This window comes from Onychostruthus taczanowskii, unplaced genomic scaffold (genome assembly GCF_017590055.1).
Source record: "Onychostruthus taczanowskii isolate IOZ18803 unplaced genomic scaffold, ASM1759005v1 scaffold30, whole genome shotgun sequence".
NCBI lineage: Eukaryota > Metazoa > Chordata > Aves > Passeriformes > Passeridae > Onychostruthus > Onychostruthus taczanowskii.
Window position 1 is genome coordinate 1,443,987 of NW_024500350.1, and position 21,241 is coordinate 1,465,227.

General features: G+C 59.9%; 1 protein-coding gene across 1 annotated transcript; it reads left to right on the forward strand.

The window, feature by feature from the left end:
• The first annotated feature begins 1,466 nt into the window (after window positions 1-1,466).
• Window positions 1,467-20,814, forward strand: RHBDF2 (rhomboid 5 homolog 2). The gene is given in 19 exon segments (XM_041409273.1): window positions 1,467-1,530; window positions 10,772-10,877; window positions 12,473-12,672; window positions 12,674-12,811; window positions 13,102-13,294; window positions 13,366-13,578; window positions 14,123-14,248; window positions 14,566-14,699; window positions 14,938-15,150; window positions 15,275-15,386; window positions 15,743-15,817; window positions 16,131-16,292; window positions 16,442-16,542; window positions 16,992-17,055; window positions 17,180-17,274; window positions 17,497-17,572; window positions 17,918-18,018; window positions 18,221-18,374; window positions 18,962-20,814. Coding segments are annotated over 17 exon segments (2,553 nt in total). The 5' UTR covers window positions 1,467-1,530; window positions 10,772-10,877; window positions 12,473-12,496; the 3' UTR covers window positions 19,382-20,814.
• Window positions 20,815-21,241: the final 427 nt, after the last annotated feature.

Consider the following 21,241-nt stretch of genomic DNA (forward strand, 5'->3'; position numbering starts at 1 on the left):
CCCCCACCCCCAGCCCTGCCCGCGTCGGGCTGTCTGTGCCCAGACACCCACCCTGGCACCTGCCGGGCTCTCCCTTCTCCACCCGCTTGGAGCCACACCTTCAAAGGAGCCGGCAGGAACCAAAAGCTTCCCCCACCCTCCTTTCTACCAGGAACCAAGAGCAGATTTGCTGAGCGTGAAGCCGGGGAAGGCTGATGAGAGCACGAGCTCAGCGCCCGAACAGGCACCAGTGAGTCCAGGCTGCACCACCCGAGGTCAGGCTTAGCACAGGGGGTGTGCAGGGAAAAGAAATATAAGGGGAAATTGTAGTTTTGGACAGCAAGGCATAAAATTCCTCGTCCTGGCTGGTCCCAGCTGTAAATTCAGCTGGTGCTCACCTGGAACCTGTAGATAGTTGTGAATCAAGAATTTATTTTGTGGCAAAATCCAGGGCATATTGTCCTCTATAGACCCCTCAGCAACAGAGCCATGCCAAACACGACCTGCAAAGGTCTCAGCCCCCACATCCTGCCAGCACAGTCTCCCCCTCGGGGATGGAGGGAGCTGAATGTGAGGCTGTTGTACAGAAGAACAGCCCAGCGCTGATGGTGGTGGAGCAGGTGCAGCTCCCGAGGGGCTGAGCTCTGCCAGCCCCGGGATGAGTCAGGCTGTGAAAGCCGACAGGACCGGCCCGCGGCCGCTGCCCGCTGCCCTTGGCGTCACCACACCCGGCCCGGCCAGAGGGACACGCCTGGGCCCGCAGAGCCCGCGGGGCTGTGCCAGCCTGGCCCTGCCTGCCACCCCAGAGTGCCCGCCGCCGGGATGTGGGGTCAGGGGGCCGTGCCTTAGGGTCCTAATGGTGGCCAGTTCCACTAGTGATTGGTCCTAATAATGACCAGTCCTAATACTGAGAGTTCTGATAGTGACCAGTCCTGATGGTGGCTGGTTGTAACAGTGATCAGTCCTAGGAGAGGCTGGTCCTAACAGTGACCAGTCCTAATGGTCACTGATCCTAATAGTGCCTAGTTCTTATAGTGGCTGGTCCCAATAATGCCCAGTCCTAATGCTGACCAGTCCTAATAGTGAGCAGTTCTTATACTGAACAGTACTAACAGAGACCATTCCTAGTAATGACCATTCCTAAGGGTTACCAGTCCTAATAGTAATGGGTCCTGAGAGCAGCCAGTTCTAATAGTGACCAGTCCTAATAGTGCCTGGTCCTAAGAGCGTCCAGTGCTAATAGTGCCCAGTTCTTATGGTGGCTGGTCCCGACAGCTCCCAGTCCTGACAGTGCCGGTACCGGCGGTGCCGGGTGCCCGCTCCCGGTGTCGCGGGGCGGCAGCAGGGCTCATTCCCCATGGGAATTCCCCGTGGATGGGGCCGGGGACCGGGGGACCCCGGCTGGGGCGCGGGCGGACCCCGGGGGGAGCTCCCGCCCCGGGCCACGCCCCTGGCCACGCCGGGCCCGCCCCCAGCCCCGCCCGGCCCAGGTGGAGGCGGCGGCGCTGCCGCGGGACCGGCACCGGGAGTGGCACCGGGGCCAGGACCGAGGTGAGCGGGGCCGAGGAGGGGAGCGGAGCAGGGCAGGGCGGGGCGGGGGTCCCGGTGCCTCCGCGCCGCTTCGCTCCGTGACCGCCCGGTTTGTTGCTGCTTTGTGAGCGCCGCGTCCCGCCAGCTTCCTCCTCCGCCCCGCGCCTCCCGCCCGGCCCGGCCCGGCCCGGTCCGGTCCTACGGGGCTGCATGGGAGCTGCCCCGTCCCACCCTGGACACTTTGCGGGGCGGGGGGCGCGGCGCGCATCCCCCTGCCCGGGCCGTGCCCCGCGCCGTGCCCGGAGCCTCCAGCGCGGGCATCCGGAGGATGGCGGGGACCGGGCTCTTCCTCCTCCTCCTCCTCCTCCTCTCCATCACGAGTGGGTGCGTGTCCCGGCGGGGTGACCCGGCCGGAGGGAAAGCCCTGCCCGCTCCCGGGCCGAGGCAGGCAGGGAAGCTCTAACCTACTTTCTGGCGCTGCCGGCCCGATAACCCGGCGGGCGGCTGCTTTTTGTTTGTGTTTGCTGGTTTTCCCCCTGCCCAGGTGAGCGGGGCTGGCAGCGCCCCTCAGGAGGGCAGGTGGGCAGCGGAGGGGGCCGGGTCCCTGACCCCCGGCATCCCCCTGCCCTCCGCCCGCCGGGGCTTTGTTGTTGTGGCTGTTTTGAGGTTTGCCGGAGGGCTCTGGGGCGCTCACACGTGCTGCCTGGAGTGGCGAGTGCTGCCACCAGCCCTTCGCAGGCGAGCAAAATCCTTACAGAGCAGGGGGTCGGGTCATCCTCCGTCCGTGTGTACATCCCGCCGGGAGCAGAGGGATGCTGTGTGTGGGTATTTCAGTCAGATTTTTGCTGTTGGTCCTCCAGGTTTGGGATAGACGGGTGAGGCTGAGCTGTACCCCCTCCTGCCCTGCCTTGCTGCCAGGCCAGCAGGACTGGGCAGAGACCGTCCTTCCAGGCTTCCTACAGCCAGGCTGAGGTGCCCACGGTGATCTGAGACCCTGCAGTTCTCGCTCAGCCCCCCAGGCCCACGTCCTGCAGGGGGAAGGGGACCTGAGGGGCTGCATTGTCACCGCTGGGTCCCTGTGGCAAGAGGAAGTGTCTGCCTTCTTCCCCAGCGTGGCGTCATCCTTCTCGCCACCGGGAGCCAGGACATTGTCCTGCTTGCACGGTCCCAGTCCCTGGATGGCTGCTCCTGGGGATTTCCAGGGTGAACTCATCGTGCTGCTGCTGTCCTGGGCACACAGCCTCCAGCCCAGCTGGGGACTTGGGAGAGCACCACAGTGGCACGGCTGTCCTGAGCGAGGAAACGCTGCCACTCAGCTCACTCCATTGTGCCCTCTGAAGCAGCATCCTTTGGCTCCTGCCTTTTTCCCAAGTGGGAAATAACCGGTTTGGAATTATCCCACCTCCAAAATGAGCTGGAGGGTTCAGCTGTATCTGAGCCTGGGAGAAACCAGAGCTGCCCCTGCCTGTGCCACCCTGGTCAGCTCTGGCTTCACGTGTGGCTCCCTGGGCTCCCAGCTGCTGCACCTGGGCTCTGCCCTTCCCAGCTCCTTTGCAGTTAATGGGGTGATCAGCACCTTTTGCTTCTTGCTCATGTGGCCGGAGGCTCCTGCCAGCCCTGCTCTGAAGCAGGTGACCATCTACCACTTCCCTTCCTGGGAGTTCTCTGGCACGGCTGCAGCTGCGCTGGGGCACCTGGAGGTGCTGCAAGCCCCGGAGCGAGAAAGGGCAAACCACAGAGTGGGCTTTGACACCACAACAGAGCCCTGATGCAAATTCTGCGAGACGGGGCCGAGCCCGGTGTGGCTCTGCCATGCACGTGTGAGAGCGGCGCTGCCGGGGCGGGCGGCAGGAACAATAGATGCCTGTGGATGCTGGGAGAGCAGCTCCGAGCTGGGGATGCGGAGCAGGGGGGCGTGAATCCGGTGGGGAGGGGTCTGCTGGGTCGCCTCAGGGGGGATGCACTCATTGGGATGCGCTGGAGGCGCTGGGGAATGTGGGATGTGTTTGGGCTGGGATGAAAGACCAGCTGTCCTCTGGTTCCGTGTTTTGTTCTTGGATGCTGCTCCTGTTTAGCTCTTACAGTGAAGCTGAGGGATCCCCCAAATACATCCTTATTCCTTCCCTTTGGTTGTTCCTGAGCTGAAAACAGCCCTTGGGACAAGCCAGGAATCCAAACAGAGCTCATTACCAAACAAAGTAGGAGGCAGGTGATGGAGAACCAGCTGGTGGGAGGTTGCAGAGCTGCCCAGACCAACATGGGGCTCTTGAGGCATTTCCACATTTCCCGTGGGCATTGGGAGTCCTGCAGAGACCTGACCCAGAGGAGTGAGCACAGCTTGATGCTGACAGGGGCTCAGAACTGAAGGAGTCAATTAGTGAAAGCTGAAAATTAATTACTTAAATCTCTATGAGCCCACAAGTGATGGGATCATGAACTCTCCTCCTCTGGAGGAGCTTTTTACCTAATGACTTTCAGTTTCCGCTGTCCTGCCGGCCGTGAGATGTCTGATAACACAACCAGCTCCCAGCGGGGGTGGGCACAGTCCCTTTTAATTACAGGCATCCAGGAGTTGTGGCCATTTAGGGGTGTGCAGTGCCTTGAGTTATGGTCATTTCCTGGCCTCCGAGTCAGCCTGGAGAGCGCTGTGTGTGCTGGTGGGTATGGAGGAAACCCTTGGCACTGGTACCTCTTTTTCCCATTTAATCACTATTTCTTAAAAAAAAAAAAAAAAAACAAAAAACCAAAAAAAAAAAAAAAAAAAAACCAAAAAAAAACCCCAAAAAAAACAACCAACCAGAAAAGGAGTTGTTTGGTGGTTGCTGTCTTAATGAGGCATTTAGGGTGGAGAATGGACCCAGGAAGGATCCCAATCCAGCCCTGCCTCTGTTTGCCCACCACACAAGGACCCCTATGTCCTCCTCATCCTTGGGGACTCACATTAGCTGAGCACAGGACTGAGGAAACCCCCAAATAATTTCTCTGGGAGGCCGGGGGAGCAAATATTCATGGGGTTTGCATGTGAGGGCTTCCTCCTCCACCCTTGTCCTCCAGGAACTTAAAACTGGGAGAGCTGTGTGGGCTTCAATAGAGAAAGAACCAGCTCCCTGCCTGTGGAGCAGCAGTGGGCTGAGGAGGCAGGGAGCCTTACTGTAGTGCAGTGCCTCAGTTTCCCCGCTTACGAAATGCCACAGAGGAGTCAGAAAGCACGGAGGTGTCCAGTGAAAACACGGCTTGTCACCTGGGGGACAGTTTGTGCAGCCACAAGAGCAGGGCTGATGCTGTGGTTGTGCCCTGGGGGCAGGGGCAGTGAGGTATAAACCAACCCACTTGATGCTGTGCTGCCAGAGGCTGCAGTGGAACCTGGGACAGGAGGGAGCAGTGCCCAGGGATCTTTTTGGCCTTTTCTCAAGCTACTGACATTGGATGGGAGGAAGAAACCCACCAGTGTGGAGGGCACATGGGCTCTGTGCTGAATGCCCAGCCCTGTGAGGAGCTGTTCAGATGGGTGGTGTGTGGTCCCCCAGTGGATGCCCCTGCCCTGTGGCAATCCCCCAGGACCATCCCTCCCATCTGCAGGCACCTCTTTCAGCTGCTGCAGCTTCCAGGGCAATGGAGCCCTCCTTCAAACAGCCTCTGTTGGTTTGTGTTTTATTGATTTATTGCTTAAAAGTGATATTTCCTGGTGTAATTCCTCTGGTCTGACTGACCCACTTGGGGCAGAAGAGATGTGCCCAGTGTGCCAGTGCCCCCTCCCGTGCCATGGGGCTGGCTTTACTCCCTGTGTGGCAGGCTGCAGCTTGTGCTGGGGCCCTGGTGGAGTTGTTCCTGTAAGGGAATTCCTGCAGGAATGCCAGGCAGGGCTGGGAGTGACCTCCTGTCACGTGTGAGCCCAAAGGCTGTGCTCTGTGCCCGTGGGCAGCCAGGGGAATCCCCAACCCTCGGTGCTGGCGTGTCCTGCCCAGCCTCAGCTCCTCCATGGAATGAGCAGGGACCTGTCACCAGGGCTGTGCTGTTGCCATACAGCTTTTCCAAGGGTGATCCCATAACCAGTCACCTCTTGTACTTGGTGACTTAACCAGTCCAAACTCTCCTGGGGAGGACAAGGAGGTGGCTCCTTAAAAAGCAGCATCTCCAGCCCCTGCTGAGCTTCCCTGCGGGTGCAGCACCCCAGGGGTGGGATAGCAGGCAGGAGGAGCATGAAGATGGTTCAAGAGGAGACCCCATCTCCAGCTCTGGGCACTGCAAAGTGCCTGGCTGGCACAGATCCATGGAGATGCTGTGGTGGGAAGAGCATCACACCGCATAGTGTGGGATTCCCTGTGCAGGGTTTGGGGATGGATGCTGGATGGGGATGAGCTGTTCCCAGCCAGGGAACCCTCTGCAGGGTGCAGGTCTGGGTGCTTCAGGCCTCCTGCAATCAGGAGTGGAAGGAAGGAAGCCGAGGAGTGGCCCACCCACGCTTGGCTGTGCTGGCTGCGAGCAGGGAGGAGCAGCTTCCCCCAGCTGTCCTGGGGCCAGGGAGCTCTGAGGCTTCATGGGCTGTTTGGGGGACAGCCTCCAGCCCCCTGCCAGCAGAGGTGTCACCAGCCACAGCCCAAAGGGACACCACAAGGTCCTTTTCCCTTCTCCTCAGAGAGCTGCTGGCCCTGGAGTGGGAAAGGAGGCTGCTGGTGTCCAGCCAGGGCTCCCCCTTTGCACAGGGCCTGTCAGGGCGAGCAGCACTTTCTAAAAGCCTTGGAATGGCTGTGTTGAGATAAGGAGTCTGTTCCCAGAGATAGGGAGCTGCAGCCATGGGGGCTCCAGCCCAGAGCTCATCTTATCCCTGGGCTGAGCCAAATTCCTGCACAGGGCTGAGCACCACCTCCCAGTGCTGCCTCCCACACAGCGTGGGGATGGCCAGAGCCCAGGGCAAGGGAACCCTCTGTGAATATGGGCCATTTCTGCCAGTCCTGTGCTGCTCTGCGTGGCTTGGTGTGCTCTGGAGCAGGCAGCAGGGCACTGGGGAAGCCTGCAAGCCCAGCCAGGGCCCTGGCACCGAGAGCTGCTGGAAGAATGAGTGTTCAGCAGAAGAACCAGAGGGAGGAGTGTCCCCTCCAGCCCCACTGACCTTTCATGCGAAGAATTTTGCTTCGAGGAGGGAAGTGGGAGTGAACTCAGTGCTGACCTGCAGCATGGGGGTGGCAGGCACGTGGCCTGCAGGCAGGCTGTCCCCTTGCCTTGGGTGAACACCAACCTGGGACCCCTCAGCCCCCTCCAGACGGTGCAGCCAGGGCTGAAACACTTGCATGTCTGTGCACTCTGTGTTTAAGCCAAGCTAATGAGGAACTGGAGTAGATTTGAGTAATTAATCAGTTCTTCGATAAAACCAAGTTAAGTCAGTCCTGGTAGGCTGGGGAAAAATGAAAAAGCTTTCCTTGTCTGTCTGTGACCCTGCCTGTGAGCAGCCCACCCCTTTCACATTCACCATTGGAGCTGCCGTGCTTCCCTCACTCCTGTTGGAGACTTTGGCCCTTTGCTGTCCCCAAAGCCACTGGGATGACCCAAAATCTCCACGTGCATGTTCCTCACTTGGCTTGAGCTCCAGCCTGAGGGCGGGGCCGGTGGGCTGAGGGTCCCCTTGTGCAGCCACAGCCACTCCAGCAGCTCCCCCCACCTTTGCAGGAAGCAGGGGATGGTTTTGTGCAGTGCTGCTGGTTGGGGTGGTTGTGCTGTGAGGGTGTGTGGGCCCCAGGGACGGGGGGACACATGGGGTGGGTGGCACAGAGGGACCCCAGCCCACCGGGACTTGCTGCCCACCCCAGCAGGCTGGGAAGCCTTTGTGTGCCAGCACTTGCTCTGCTGGGGTGGGTGGGGTTTTTAATACTGGTAAACATTAACGGGAGTGGGAAACGGGCTGTGGGAAATCCTCCACGTGGCTTTTTCCACCCGCTGCCAGGCACTGCAGGCAAATCCTTTTCTCTCCATGCTGGTAGGGATGGCATCACCCAGGACTGCCAGGGAGCCCAGGGCCACATCCCTGGCCCTCCAGCCCTTGCAGCAGGGAAGCCCAGCCCAGGCTGAGTGAGTGGCCCTGCTCCCCATGTCCCCATGTCCCCGTGTCCCCATGCAGGGCTCTCCTTATCAGCAGGCCCAGCTCGCCATGCTCTGTCTCCCCAGCCATTTTCCTTCCTCCTGGGGCGTGCCGTGCTCCCAGCTCAGCAAACCTGCTGCCATTGCCCAATGTCCTTCCTGATGGAGGAAAATGGGAGAGGATGTTCTAATGGTGGCGTGGGTGAGGTGTGTGCTGGCTGCCTGCACGCCCTGGGCATCAGACAGGACCTCAGCACTCATCCTTACCCCATCTTCCTACCCCAGCCAGCAGGGAGGTGTGGATTTAAGCCCCTGTGGGTGTCCATGCTGACCGTGTGGCTCAGTGATAAGGGAGAGGGCAGCTAACCATCCCCTCTGAAGCACAGAGGGCCTCTCTCAAGACTCAGAGTGAAACCCTGCATGTCACAGTTTTGCCATCCAGTGCTGTTGTGACAGGGCTGGGACACGTGGAGAAAAAATTGAAGTGTTTTAATTTTTTTTCTCCAATAATACGTTTTTATTTCAAGAGCTGTTTGTGCTTTGTCTCCTTTTCTCCATCCCTGAAACTCGAGACTGCAAAATGGTAAAAAGCTTTTTGAAAGGGAGGAGCAGAAGCAGAGAAGGTGCTGGGTCTCTGCTCGGGTGTGAGTCCACAGGAGCTCGATGCTCAGAGCAGTTGCACAAATCGAGTTTTCTGTTTGGAGCTCTTAATAACTGGGAGCACCTTTTAACGCTGCTCCAGCCTTGAGAGAGGTCTTTAACGTGCTCGTGAATCATTCATGGGCAGCAGCAGCAGCAGCAGCTCTGCCTGATGGGCTCCTGGGTGCCAGCAGCGGCAGAGGCTGCGGGGCTCTTGGGGGCCCTGTGGCATTGCTGGCCCCTTTCTCCCTGCCCTGTGGAGTTGCAGAGGAAGAGCTGGGCTCATCGTGCTCAGGGTGATGGGTGTGATGGGTGCTCCTGGGGGTCCCACTCCCTGCCCCACACCCTTGGGTGGCTCAGAGCTGCTTTGTCCTCCAGCTGAACTGCGGCAGCTGGAGACAGTGTTATTCCAGTAATGTCCCTTCCTCCAGTGCCAACAGGCGCAGGGAGAGAGATGCTGATCCTTCTCCAAGCATCCATGAACCCACTGCACACACCCTGCTCCAGCCAGGGCTGCTCTGCAGGGTCATCTCTGCTCTCCTGTGCTGTGGCTGTGCTTGGCTGTCCCATTTCTGCTCACCTGGCCTTGCTGGTGGTCCTTTTGTGGTGCTTGGACCATCCCAGCATGTCCTGCAGTGATGCTTTGTATGAACCACATCATTTTTTCCATCACTTTCTTACTCGGGTGTGCTTCCTCTGGTCAGTGCTTGTTGTGATTCGTCCTGGGACTGGGACCCAACCCTGGTCACTTTCCTTGTGCCTTTTTTTGGTTGAAGGCTCAGACCTTGTCCCAGTTGCTCCCCAGTGATGCCAGCACATCTGCCCTCTTGGGAAAGGGTGGGGCCTTCACCCCAGTGCTGCTGGTGGTGCACAGGCTGTGTCCCTTGCTGCTGGGTTCAGGCTTTGGTGATCTTCAGTGGTCAAGAGCTTTGGGAGGGGAGTTGGTGATAGTGGGAGATTTCTTCTTACCAACCAGCCCAGGCAGTCCTCCCTCCACGCCCTGCCCATTTATCTCTCCAACAATGGCAGCAGCCCCAGTGCATGGAGATCTTTTCCAGCCTAAAGTGACAACCCAGCACCCTTCTTCCAGCCCAAAGAAGCTCCTACCAAGCTCAGGACATGCTTGTGGCTGCCAAGTCACCCCCTGCTGCTGTGACCTGCCTTGTCCCCACAGCAGGGCATGTGCTCGGCCATCCCCCCGTGTCAGCTCCGCATGTCGCCTCTCACTTCCTTTTTCTGTCCCCAGGACAAAGCCACCACATCCACCCTGAGTGTCCAAGGACTGGGCTGAGGCTCCCTGGGGTGAGAGCTGTGCCCTGCAGGGGGGTGGCTGATGCCAGGGCTGCCGGGCAGGGAGCTGTGCTCCTGGTGGCAGAGCCCTCCATGCCAGGGCTGGGGGGTGACAGGGACATGGGACTGCAGGGGATCTGGAGGGATTGGGGCAGGCTGTCTGTGGGTGGAGGCACCGCCTGGCCCATTCCCACGCTGAGCTTGCCACTCCAGAGCGCTTGGGCGCCAGCACCAGGCACGTGGTGAGCTGGAAAACACCTTCCCAGCACCATCCCCTGGGGATTTCTCTGCCTGGCACGGGATAAGGCTCTTGTGGCTCAGGATCTGTGCTCAGGGGGTGGCTGCTGCCTCCAGCCTGTGTGGCAAAGGAGCCTTGAGCCCTCGGGGGCCGCTGCCCTCCTCCCCCTCCCGCTCAATGCCAAGTGTGCCAAGGCACGGAGCCGTGACAAGCGCTCCGGCCGCGTGACCGTGACCGGACAGCAGGTGCCCGCCTGCTGTGCCAGCTCCCCCGGGACTGAGGCACCTCAGGAGAGGCCAGGCCAGCCCTCCTGCGTGGGGAGCTGCTGGGAAGTGAGACCAGGATTTTAAACATGCTGCAAAGCTGCTTTGCTGGGAAGCGCAGAGATCTGGGGCTGTCCGGGGTGTGATGGGGATGGGATTTTGGGATGGGCATGTGTAAGGATTTGGCTCCAGTTTCTGTGCTTCGGGCTGTGCTGGTTCTTACCACTCAGAGCCATTCCCCAGAGCTGGATGAGGATGAGGGTGCCCCAGGGATTGCTCTGACCCCAGCGTGTTCCCATTGCCAGCTCTCCAGAGCAGCTGCCATCTCGGGCTCACTGCTGGCTGCCCTGGGAGGAAAACAAACAGAGCTTCCAGCTCACCAATGGGATGGAAACTTTTACTTGCTGGGGCTGGCACTCTCCCAGCTTAGCAGCTATGAAATACCCAGTGAGGCACTCATATTCCATGCCTGCTCTTCCTGGGCGTCTTGCTTCCCAAGAGACAGGAAAGCAGCAGCAGGGGAAACCTCCCTGCCTGCCCCAGGCTATTCCCTGCCATGGAGCAGTGCTGTAAATGGGGGCTTTTCCTCCTCCTGCTGCCCTGTGCCAGTGGCTGATCCCTGTCCCTGGTGTTCAGCCACGTGCAGCCCTATCCCCAAGGTCTAGGGAGCACTGAGCTCAGCTCTTCCTCTGCCAGGATGCTCCTGCAGCCCTTGCCTGCTTTTCCATGCGTGGTTTTTCATCACAGCCTCTCCCCGCAGGAGGAATTCAGCCGTGTCCCGGGGCTCCTTGTGTGAAGGACGGAGGCAGAGGAAGGCTGCCGTGGGTGTTTGCCATCACTGCACAGGATCCTGTCACTCTTATGAGGTGAGGAGACCCTCGTGGGGACCAGCACTGGCTGAGCCCCCAGGGGAAATTTGGGAGTTGATTGCTCCCAGCTTTGGTGCTGGAGAGGGAGCCCAGCACCCATTTTAATGCAGGAGGAGAAGACTCTCACAGGGCCCAGGAGCTGATGGAGGGCAGCAATTCCTGCCAGTGCTGCCCACTCCAGGCTTTCCCCTCCCTGAGGAGCTGGGTCTGGACTCCTACATCCCCATGAAGCTGATCCCTTGGGCACCCCATGCTGCTTAAGCCAGACTTTGCTTGTGGTGTGGTCTAAGGGGAAGGTTCTGTTCAGGACTCCAAGTGCCAAGGGAGCTGCAGAAGTGTCCCTGTCCCTGACCCTTGCTGTGGGAATGGGCTGCCAGTGGGATCCTGTTGCAGATGAGGCTGGTGGGATCTCAGTCACTCATCTGGTTGCTCAAGTGATGTTGCCTAAGGAGAGCAGAGCTGGAGGAGTCTGGTCATTGGGGTCTTGGGCAGGGAGAGAACCAGGCCTGTGGGTCAAGCTGGCATTTTGCAGCCAGTGGCACTGTGCAAACGTGCCGGGTGACACCATTCCCATGGCCATGGCTGTCCTGGGGGACAAGAGATGCTTGTGAGACCTGTGTGAGTCCCCTGGGCACTGGCACGTGGTCAAGCAGAAGATGTCAGAGAGGGCTGTGCCTCCCTTTTGATTGCCCTCATAGTCCCTAATAGGATCTGGGTCTTGTTCTCTTGCACTCTGATGGAATTACTTTTCCTGCAAATCAAGTCCTGCCTGGTAGAGCTGGCTGCAGGGACCCTTGGGAGTGGATTTCTTGAGGAATTAACCACATCTTGGCTGTTAAGCTTCCCTCTCCTTGCACGTGGTGCCAGGGAGGATTCAGTCTCCCAGCCTGGTGTGTGCATGCACGTGCCAGAGGGGAATGTCCTGCGCCTCCCCTTCATGGGGCACCCCAACACGTGACAGGTCCACGTGGGAGCTGTAGTGCACGTGGGGATGTGGATCAGGTGTTTTCAGGCCTTGTGCCCTCCCTTCTCAGGCAAGAAGAGCTCCTTGCAGACATCCCCTGCTATCTCCCCTTGGCTGCCTTGCCAAACTGGGAGGGCTGGTGTTCCCATGTGCTGCAGATGTGTGCCATGGGCCTGGCCAGGGCTTGCTGGGATCCCCTATATTTCCAAGGCACATGGTCAGGCTCATCCAGGCGGGGTGTGAAACCTGGGTGTCCCACTGGCATGTGCTGGGATGATGGGGATGCTCTGACCTGGTCACTGTTGCCATCCCTGCCCTACTTCCCAGCAGGTGAAGGGATGGTGTTGGTGACCCCTGGGGGACTGGGAGTGAGTGGTTAATGTAAGCCTTCCTATCCACCCAAACTCAGGGAAGGAATGTGGGTTTTGGAGAGGCAGCAGCTGGGCTCATGATGGCAAGACTCACTTTTCCCCCACTTCCCACCAGCACAGCCAGGGACACAGGGTCTTCATTCTCGTGATGTCCCACTGATGAGGCCCCATCTCTTACGGGGACCCAGCCTTTCCTCGCACACAAGCTCCTGGGGGAATACTTCTCCCCCTGTGGCTGACTCCCTGCACCCTGCCAGCCTGCCAACCACCACCGGCCCGAGATGTCAGCCGGGGACAAGAACGGGGGCAGCCGCTCCAGCAGCAGCCGCCTGCAGAGCAAGAAGCCCCCCAACCTCTCCATCGTCATCCCCCCCCGGGAGGCCGAGGAGGATGGTGCCCACAAGGAGGTGAGTGCTGCGTCCGTCCCACGCTGGGTTCGGGGGGCTGCCAGGTGCCATCGTGTCCCTGATGCCCTGCTCTGCCTTCCAGCCCTCCAAGGTGCCCATCTACCGCAAGAGCAAGAGCCTGCAGGAGCCCCGCCCGGAGCGCCGGCCCGGCTTCCACCGGCAGACGTCCCTGTCCCAGAGCATCCGCAAGTGAGGGCAGGCTGGGCTCCAGCCGTGGCTGGCTCGCTCAGAGGGGGCCATGTCAGGACATTGTGGGTACTGCCAGAGGATTTGGGGTGGGGTTGGAGGGTTGTGTCTCAGAAGGGAGTGCAAGAATCACTTTCCTCCACTTCCCTTTGACCCACAGCCAGGTGAGAACTGCCCTGCTGCAGGCTGGGCTGAGACACCCCAACCATCTGCCAGAGGGGACAGCTGGGTGGAATGGTGGTACGTGGTGTGGGGGACCAGCTGTGTGACACGTGTGCCCACCCTGTGTCCAGGGGCACAGCGCAGTGGTTCGGCGTCAGCAGCGACTGGGAGGGGAAGCGGCAGCAGTGGCAGCGCAAGAGCCTGCAGCACTGCAGCATGAGGTACGGCAAGCTGAAGCCTGCCTATCGCGACATGGAGCTGCCCAGCCAGGAGGTGCCCTCCTTCCAAGCCACCGAGTCACCCAAGCCCGCCAAGATGCCCAAGGTAGAGCTCGGGGTGCGGCGTCCCACTGCCAGCCTTGCCGTCCCAGCACTGACACCTCCTCCCTCCCCTAGATCGTGGACCCGCTGGCCAGGGGCCGTCCCTTCCGCCATCCCGACGAGACCGACCGTCCCCACACGCCCCACCACGTGCTGCCCCCGCTCACCCCCGGCGTTGTCTCCTTGGCCTCCTTCAACAGCATCCGCTCGGGCTACGGCCGCCTGCCGCGCAGGAAGAGGGAGTCTGTCGCCCACATGAGCTTCAAGGCGGCCGCAGCCCTCCTCCGTGTGAGTTTTGGGAGTGTGAGGGGGATCGCCTTCCTAAGGCGGGTTTCAGTTCTGTCCTTCGCTCATCGTCTTTGTTTCTTGGCTGTTTGCTGTGCATGGAGACTGCTGTCTCTCCAGGGCGGGTTTGAGGGGGGAGATGGTTTTTTTTTAACTTGAGCTCTACTTAAAAGTAGAGGTTTTGGTGGAAACTGGACAATCTGAGGAAAAAAACGACTTCTGGGTTCCACTGCTGAGGGGCAATGAAACCTCTCCAGCAATTTTCAGGAGCCCTGGACAAACCTTGGGGATGGGTTTGAGGGTATGAAACCAGATGAATTCAGAGGTCAGTTGTCATGCTGACTATCATGGCCATGGTCCAGCACAGATTCCAAGGGACTAAAGGCAGCATCTTCTGCCAATTCCTCTCCACACGAGAGGCTATGGTGGCTGATTGGGATTTAATCTTTGCCACTTGGCTTTGGAGGGGGAAGATCTAAGAAACCCTCAGTGCTGCAGAAACTGAGAGCTTCTGGTTGCTTACCTTCATTTGCTTGTGCTGCCAAAGGGGCGCTCTGTCCTGGAGCCACTGGCTCCCAAGCAAAGGAGCAAGAGGAGCTTCCTGTACCCCAGCTTCATGGACGAGGACATGGTGGATGCTGCTGATACCCTGGACTCATCCTTCTTCAGTAAGGCAAGCAACTTTCCATGCTGGCTGCTGGAGCATGTCCCAGTGCCCTGCACAGGGGGCTGGGTGTGGAGCAGGGCTCTCACAAGGACCCCTGCGTTGGCACTCCACCCAGCAGTGACAGAGGCATCGGTGCCTGCTGTGCCCCAGCCCTGGTGATGGCCCTTGGGTGTGACATGGAGTGATGTTGTCATTTGGGCACATTTCACAGCCTGTGATGGGCCATGAGTGGGATGTCACTGGGGGTCACCCACTCCCCCTGGCCAGGGGGATGCTCAGTCAGGGGGCTTCTGACTCAGGACACGTATCCATCCCCTTTCCAGATGGACATGCACGATGAGACATACTCCATGCCCGATGACGTCTTTGAGTCACCTCCTCTATCAGCCACCTACTTACGCATGCACCAGGTGGCAGAGGAAGCCAGGGTGTCCCCTGAGGTGGAGCAGCCCACCCCGTGAGTACAACCCTCAGCAGGTCTTGCCCCCAAGGCTGCCCAGATGCCCTGCTGCAGGCAGGACAATGTCCCTCGCTGTCCCTGCTGTGGGCACCGGGCACTTCCATGACGATCCTGGGAGAACGGAGCCAGGAGGTGCTCAGAGCCTCACCTCAGGGCATCCTCGGGACTCTGGCCATGGGCTATTTCTCAGCTGGTCCTTTTTGGGAGGCGTGATGGCTTTCTCCTCTCTCGACAGGCGGGAGGGTGTCCGGCTGGCTTCGGTGTCGGGCGGCGCGGGCCCGGCTCCGCGGCGGGGCAGGCGCATCGCCTCCAAGGTGAAGCACTTCGCCTTCGACCGCAAGAAACGCTACTACGGGCTGGGGGTGGTGGGCAAGTGGCTGAACAGGAACTACCGGCGCAGCCTGAGCAGCATCGTGCAGTCCCAGCTGGAGATCACCGACAGCCACCGGTGAGGGCACCCCGGCTCAGATGTGTGTCCCCGTCAGTGCCTGGGATCAGGGCTTGGGGGACTGCACTGTCCCTTTGTCCAGACATCTTTGACCAGCTCCGTTTTTGGGTCCTGTCCCCTCCAGGCCGTATTTCACGTACTGGATCACCTTTGTCCACATTCTCATCACCCTGCTGGTCATCGGCACCTACGGCATCGCCCCCATTGGCTTCGCCCAGCACGTGACGACAGAGTTAGTAAGTTTTTAAGAGCCATCCTTCAGGGGGACTGTAACCACCAGTGTCCCATGGCGTCATGCTCCCTGCGAGGACTCCCTGGGAGCATCTTGTGGGAGCATGACACCAGGGGACACTGGGAGAGAGCATTTGAGAGGCTCTGTGAAATGGCCAAGGCAAGGGGATGAGCAGCACCATGTTGCAGCACAAAATGTGCAGGGAGCAGAGCTGTTCCCCTCTCCTGCCTGGCTGGTGGGACCCACAGCCCTTCCCCTCGGATGAAGGGGCTGCTCAGCCCCTTTAAGTGGAGGAAGACGGGGTGCCCTCCCTCAGCACTCATCCCTTCAGTGGGAGCTGACTCTGGCCTCTCTTGGCAGGTGCTGAGGAACAAGGGTGTCTACGAGAGTGTCAAGTACATCCAGCAGGAAAACTTCTGGATTGGGCCCAGCTCGGTAAGGACCCTGCCAGACCCTTGGCCCTTGGTCTCATGCTCTGCTCCCCTGCCCTGAGCTGAGGGGGTTCTCTGCAGTGGTTGTTTCCTCACTGGGGCAGAGCTTGACTTCCTCACTCTAGCCTGCTGTCCCAGGCCCCCATCCCACTGGGACATATTGGCATCACAGGGTCCTGCCTTCCCTGCACTGGGATGACAGAGACCTTTGTGTATTGCCTGTGGAGACCCCCTGCCCCTGCTAAACTCTCCCTGGGGATGGCTGGAGCAAAGGGAGGTGCACAGACAAATCCCCTTTACTGGCATCTCCCTGCCAGATCGACCTGATCCACCTGGGAGCCAAGTTCTCCCCCTGCATCCGGAAGGACCGGCAGGTGGAGCGGCTGATCCAGCGCGAGCGGGACCGGGAGCGGGGCTCCGGCTGCTGCGTGCAGAACGACAACTCAGGCTGCATCCAGACCCTGCCACAGGACTGCTCGGTGCGTGCCCCTGCCACGGGAAGGGCTGGGCATCCCTGGGGAAAGCAGGGCAAACCGTGTCAGCCCTGCGCTGCAGCAGGGCAGGATGCAGGTCTGCTCAGAGCCGTGCATTCCCTGCTGCATCCTCAGTCCCTCCGTGCTCCCTGCAGGAGACACTGGCAACGTTCATCAAGTGGCCGGGCAGCAATGCACCAGCCATGGGCTCGGGAGAGAGGCGGACCTCGGGGGCTGTGTGTCACCAGGACCCCAGGTAGACGTAGCAGCTGGGTGGAGTGACCCTGTCACCTGGCTGTGTGTGGGACACGGCAGAAGGAGCTGCCTTTCCAGCTTGGATGCCTTGAATCCTCTTGTCCGGGGGGATGGGAGGTTTTTGCACACTGGGAGAGTGATAAAGAGGGAGTCTGTGGGGAAACTGAGGCAGGGCCTGTCCTTAACATGGGCAGCAGCAGATGATGCTGTTGTGTTGTGCTTGTCCCTGTCCTGCTGGGATGGGAACATCCCTGGGCATCGGTGGGTTGTCCAACAGCTCTGAGTTCTGTGGGATTCACCCACAGAAGGAGCTGCTTGGGGTGTTGTGGGACACCCACTGGTGGGCAGGATCGAGGCAGGTCCCAGAGCTGCCTGTGCCTGAGGGGGTTACTGGTCTGCAGGGGGGTGTGTTGGGGGGACCCACCCGACCCACCCCCTTCCTCCTGCCAGGACATGTGAGGAGCCCGCATCCAACCCACCCCATGTGTGGCCGGATGACATCACCAAGTGGCCGGTAAGAGCCCGGTGCCACCATCAGCTGGTGGCTCCATGGTGGCAGTGGCAATGATCCTGCAAGGGTCTGCAGGGACAGCCTGGGGCTGGACTCTGACCAGGGCTCCTTTCCCTCCTGCTTCTAGATCTGCACCTACGAGACCAAAACCAACCACACGGGCTTTGCCCACCTGGACTGCGAGATCAAGGGCAGGCCCTGCTGCATTGGCACCAAGGGCAGGTGGGTTGTGGCAAAGGGGGCACCTGGCTGGGCTCCCCCCTCTGCACTCCTGCCTCGTGCTGTCCCATCAGTGTCCAGAGCTGTGCCTGGGGGGAGAGGGAGCTCACAGAGCCCTGAGGGGTGGGGGAAGCACAGTGGCAGCAGGCTGGGAGCTGAGGGGGATGCTCAGGGTTGTCCTGAGTGTGCCCTGCCCCCAGCGAGCCCCCTCCTGCCCCCTGCCAGCTGCGAGATCACCACGCGGGAGTACTGCGACTTCATGCACGGCTACTTCCACGAGGAGGCAACGCTCTGCTCGCAGGTGAGCAGGGCCAGGGAGCCATGGCAGGGTGTGTGGGATACAATGCTAACGGCCATGCTGATGCCAGAGGGCTTCAGAGTGTCCTACCAGGAATAGGACATGGTTGGGATGGGCATGAGCAGGAGCAATGCAATGTGCAGGGACTTGCCCAGCTGTTGGCTGGGCTCCTGCTGCTGTGCCCACCTTGCTGGTGTGGGGCAGAAGGCACCTTAACCAGCACCACGGTAGCATGGGTGCCCCACACCATCCAGAATCCCCTCACAGCTGCCACATCATTGGCAACTCATCCCTGTGACCCATCCTCTGCTCGCTGAGGCTCTGGGGACAACCCTGCTGCCTTTGCAGGTGCACTGCCTGGACGAGGTCTGTGGGCTCCTGCCCTTCCTGAACCCGGAGGTCCCTGACCAGTTCTATCGCCTGTGGCTGTCCCTGTTCCTGCACGCCGGGTGAGCCGCAGCCCCCGTATCCCCAGGGATGGGGGAACTGGGCACTGGAGTGCCCACCGGGATGGGCTGGGAGAGAAGAGGGAGGGGCACTCCCAGACTGTGACAGGTGCCTTCAGTGGGGGTGTTTTGTGAGCTGTCTCGTGCCCAGGGCACTGGGTGGGAGGGCTGGGCAGGGGTCTCTAACCCAGGGCCTCTCCCCCAGCATCATCCACTGCCTGGTGTCGGTGACATTCCAGATGACGGTGCTGCGGGACCTGGAGAAGCTGGCAGGCTGGCATCGCATCTCCATCATCTTCATCCTCAGTGGCATCACGGGCAACCTGGCCAGTGCCATCTTCCTACCCTACAGGGCAGAGGTGAGGGTTTGGGGGTCTGTCTCAAATCCTGTCAGCTCCCAGGGACCAAAGGACACCCCTCTCCATCCCCATCCTGGGCAGAGGTTTGGGGAAGGGGCTGGAGCACAGATTCTCACCTCCTGGCAGGGTTTGCTGCAGGGAGAAGGGGAGGGGGTGTCACTGCCCCACGTGTGGTGTTGGCACATGCCATGTGTGTCACATGTCACCACGTGTCTCTGAGCGTGCGGGGTCCCTGGGCAGGCAGATGGCTAATCTGCTGCCAGCCAAACCCTGTCAGGCTTTAAATGAGATCATGCCAAGGGCCTTAATCCCCCCACAGGTGTGCCAGGATGGGGCTGTGGTCTGTGAGGGGGTGATGCTCTCTGGCTGCTGAGTCACAGAAAATATCAGCTCTGCCAAAACAGCACCACCCTGCTCCCCTCCTCATCCTCCTGTGCCAGGGCTCCCACCCCTGAGCCCCATGCAGGATTCTGCACAGGAATGCAGGAGCTAAATGCACTTTGCTAGGGGAGGAGATGATCCCTGGGGAACATGGGGTGTGTCTGGGGTGACACAGAGTCCAGCCCTGACTTCCCCCATCCCTGCAGGTGGGCCCTGCCGGCTCCCAGTTCGGCTTGCTGGCCTGCCTCTTCGTGGAGCTCTTCCAGAGCTGGCAAGTGCTGGAGAAACCCTGGAAAGCCTTCCTCAACCTCTTTGGCATCGTCCTCTTCCTCTTCATCTGCGGCCTCTTGCCCTGGATCGACAACATCGCTCACCTCTTCGGCTTCCTCAGCGGGCTCCTGCTGTCCTTCGCCTTCCTGCCCTACATCACCTTCGGCACGCTGGACAAGTTCCGCAAGCGGGCCATGATCATCGTGTCCCTGCTGGTCTTCGTGGGGCTCTTCGCCTCGCTGGTGGTGTGGCTCTACGTGTACCCCGTGAACTGGCGCTGGGTGGAGTACCTCACCTGCCTGCCCTTCACCAGCAAGTTCTGCGAGAAGTACGAGCTGGAGCAGGTCCTGCACTGACCCTGCTGGCAGGGACGGGGCTGGCACGGGAGGTGTTTCCCACGGGGTGGGTCCTCCCCAGCCTGTGGGAGGTGGTGGTGGCTGCTCCAGGATGGGGCAGAGCCTGGGCGTGGCTCCATCCTCAGGGAGGCTGGGTTTGGGGTACCCCTCGCTCGACGCTGGGGATGCAGGGCTGAGGCAGCCCTGCCTTGGCCGCCTTTGGGGCTCCCTCCTGATGCTGGAAAGCTGTAACTGGTTTGGGGACTGACTCTGGCTGCTGCCTGTGTGGGGAAAGGGCTGAGGGAAGCGGGATTTTGGTGTATCCGTGGCCAGGCTGGACTCCCAGTCCTGGGGTGAAGTTGCTGAAGTCTCCAGCCTGTGCCCCTGCCTGCTGGGGCTCCATCCCACCTCAGTGCCCTGCAGCACTGCAGCTCATACTGTGAACACAACCCCCTTTTTGCAGGGGCACTTTTTTTTATCCACGGCTCTTTAGGCCCAGGGTTTTCCCATTTTGCGCTTCCTGGAGTCTCTGTCGAGGCTCCAAGATGTTCAGGGCTGAGCTTCAAAGATGTTTTTCAGTCCTGTTCCCCCTGAGGCCAAGGAGGCTTGTGCCTTCCCGCCTGGCTCCTCACTGGATGGAGAGGCAGGACATGGGGCAGGGGGCTTTACCTTCTCTTATTTCAGGGAAATTGTCCTTTTGGAAGGGGAGGAGTGGCAAGAACCATGTTTGTAGTGCCATGGTGGGAGGCAGACATGGAGAAAAACCCCCTGGGGGGGCTCATGTGGCTGCTTCTGGAGCCCACAGACCTCTCAGGAAGCTGTTGGTGCTCCCACCTTCTGCCTTGAGTCCCTGCTTGAGTCCCTTTTTCAAGTCGTGGAGACCCAGGCAGCCTTCCTTCCTGCGGTGGTGCTGGTCAGATGGGGAAGTGCAGGATGGGGCAGTCACTTTCCCTCTTCCCTGCCCAAGGCTGCACAGTCCCACCTGTCCCCAGCCCTGGGCTGCTCTCCCCAGCATCTCCTCCTCCTCCTTCCACCAGCCATGGCACGAAGGCAGGTCCTTCCTGGGGTCCAGGTGACCTCTCTGGGCTGGTTTGGACCCAGGCTGGTGCCAGGCTGTCTCTCCCCTGAGATGTGTTGCTTTGGTGCTGGAAGCCTCAGTGCTTTTAAGTGGGGGCAGGTGGGAATGCCCCAGTTAGGATGTCCTGGATAAATATTCAAGGGCTGAGAGCCTGGCTCCCTCTCCACAACCACTTGCTGTGTGAGCCCAGGAGCATCTGCATCCGTCCTTGCATCCCTCCCTCCACCCTGGGCCAGTTTTCAGCCCCATTCTGTCCCTCCAGTTGCTGTTCCAGCCAAAGACAGACACTTCACCTCATTTGTCTCTTTTTGATACTTTTTTAAAAAGCTGTGGGTTCCCCCCATCCTTAATAAATTTCTACCTGTATTTAATGAGATGCACAAGGTCTCTTCTCTCTTCTTGGGCATGGGGATGCAGCACTTTTGGGGGATTCTGGTTGTTCTGGTGATGGCTGGTGTGGCAGGGAGGGAGGACAAGCTGGGCTGGTCCCTGAGGGGCCACTCAAAGCCCTCCCTGGGAGGAGACAGGGTTTGGAGAGTCTCAAATAGAAGGAGAAGCCAAACATTTGGATCCATGGAACCTCCTGATTCTGCCTGAGGGAAGAGTCAGCCCTGCCTTTATCCCACCCTTCACTGAATGACCTGAGGCTGGATTTGCCCCTTCTCCCCTGAGGCTGAGGTGCCCCAAGGGGTCCTGGATTGCTCCCCTCATAGCAGCTGGTGCCCTCCCTCTGGCCATTGTGGTAAGGTCATGATCAAAGCAGGGCATGAACACACATAGGTTGTGTAGAAAATCACCAGCAC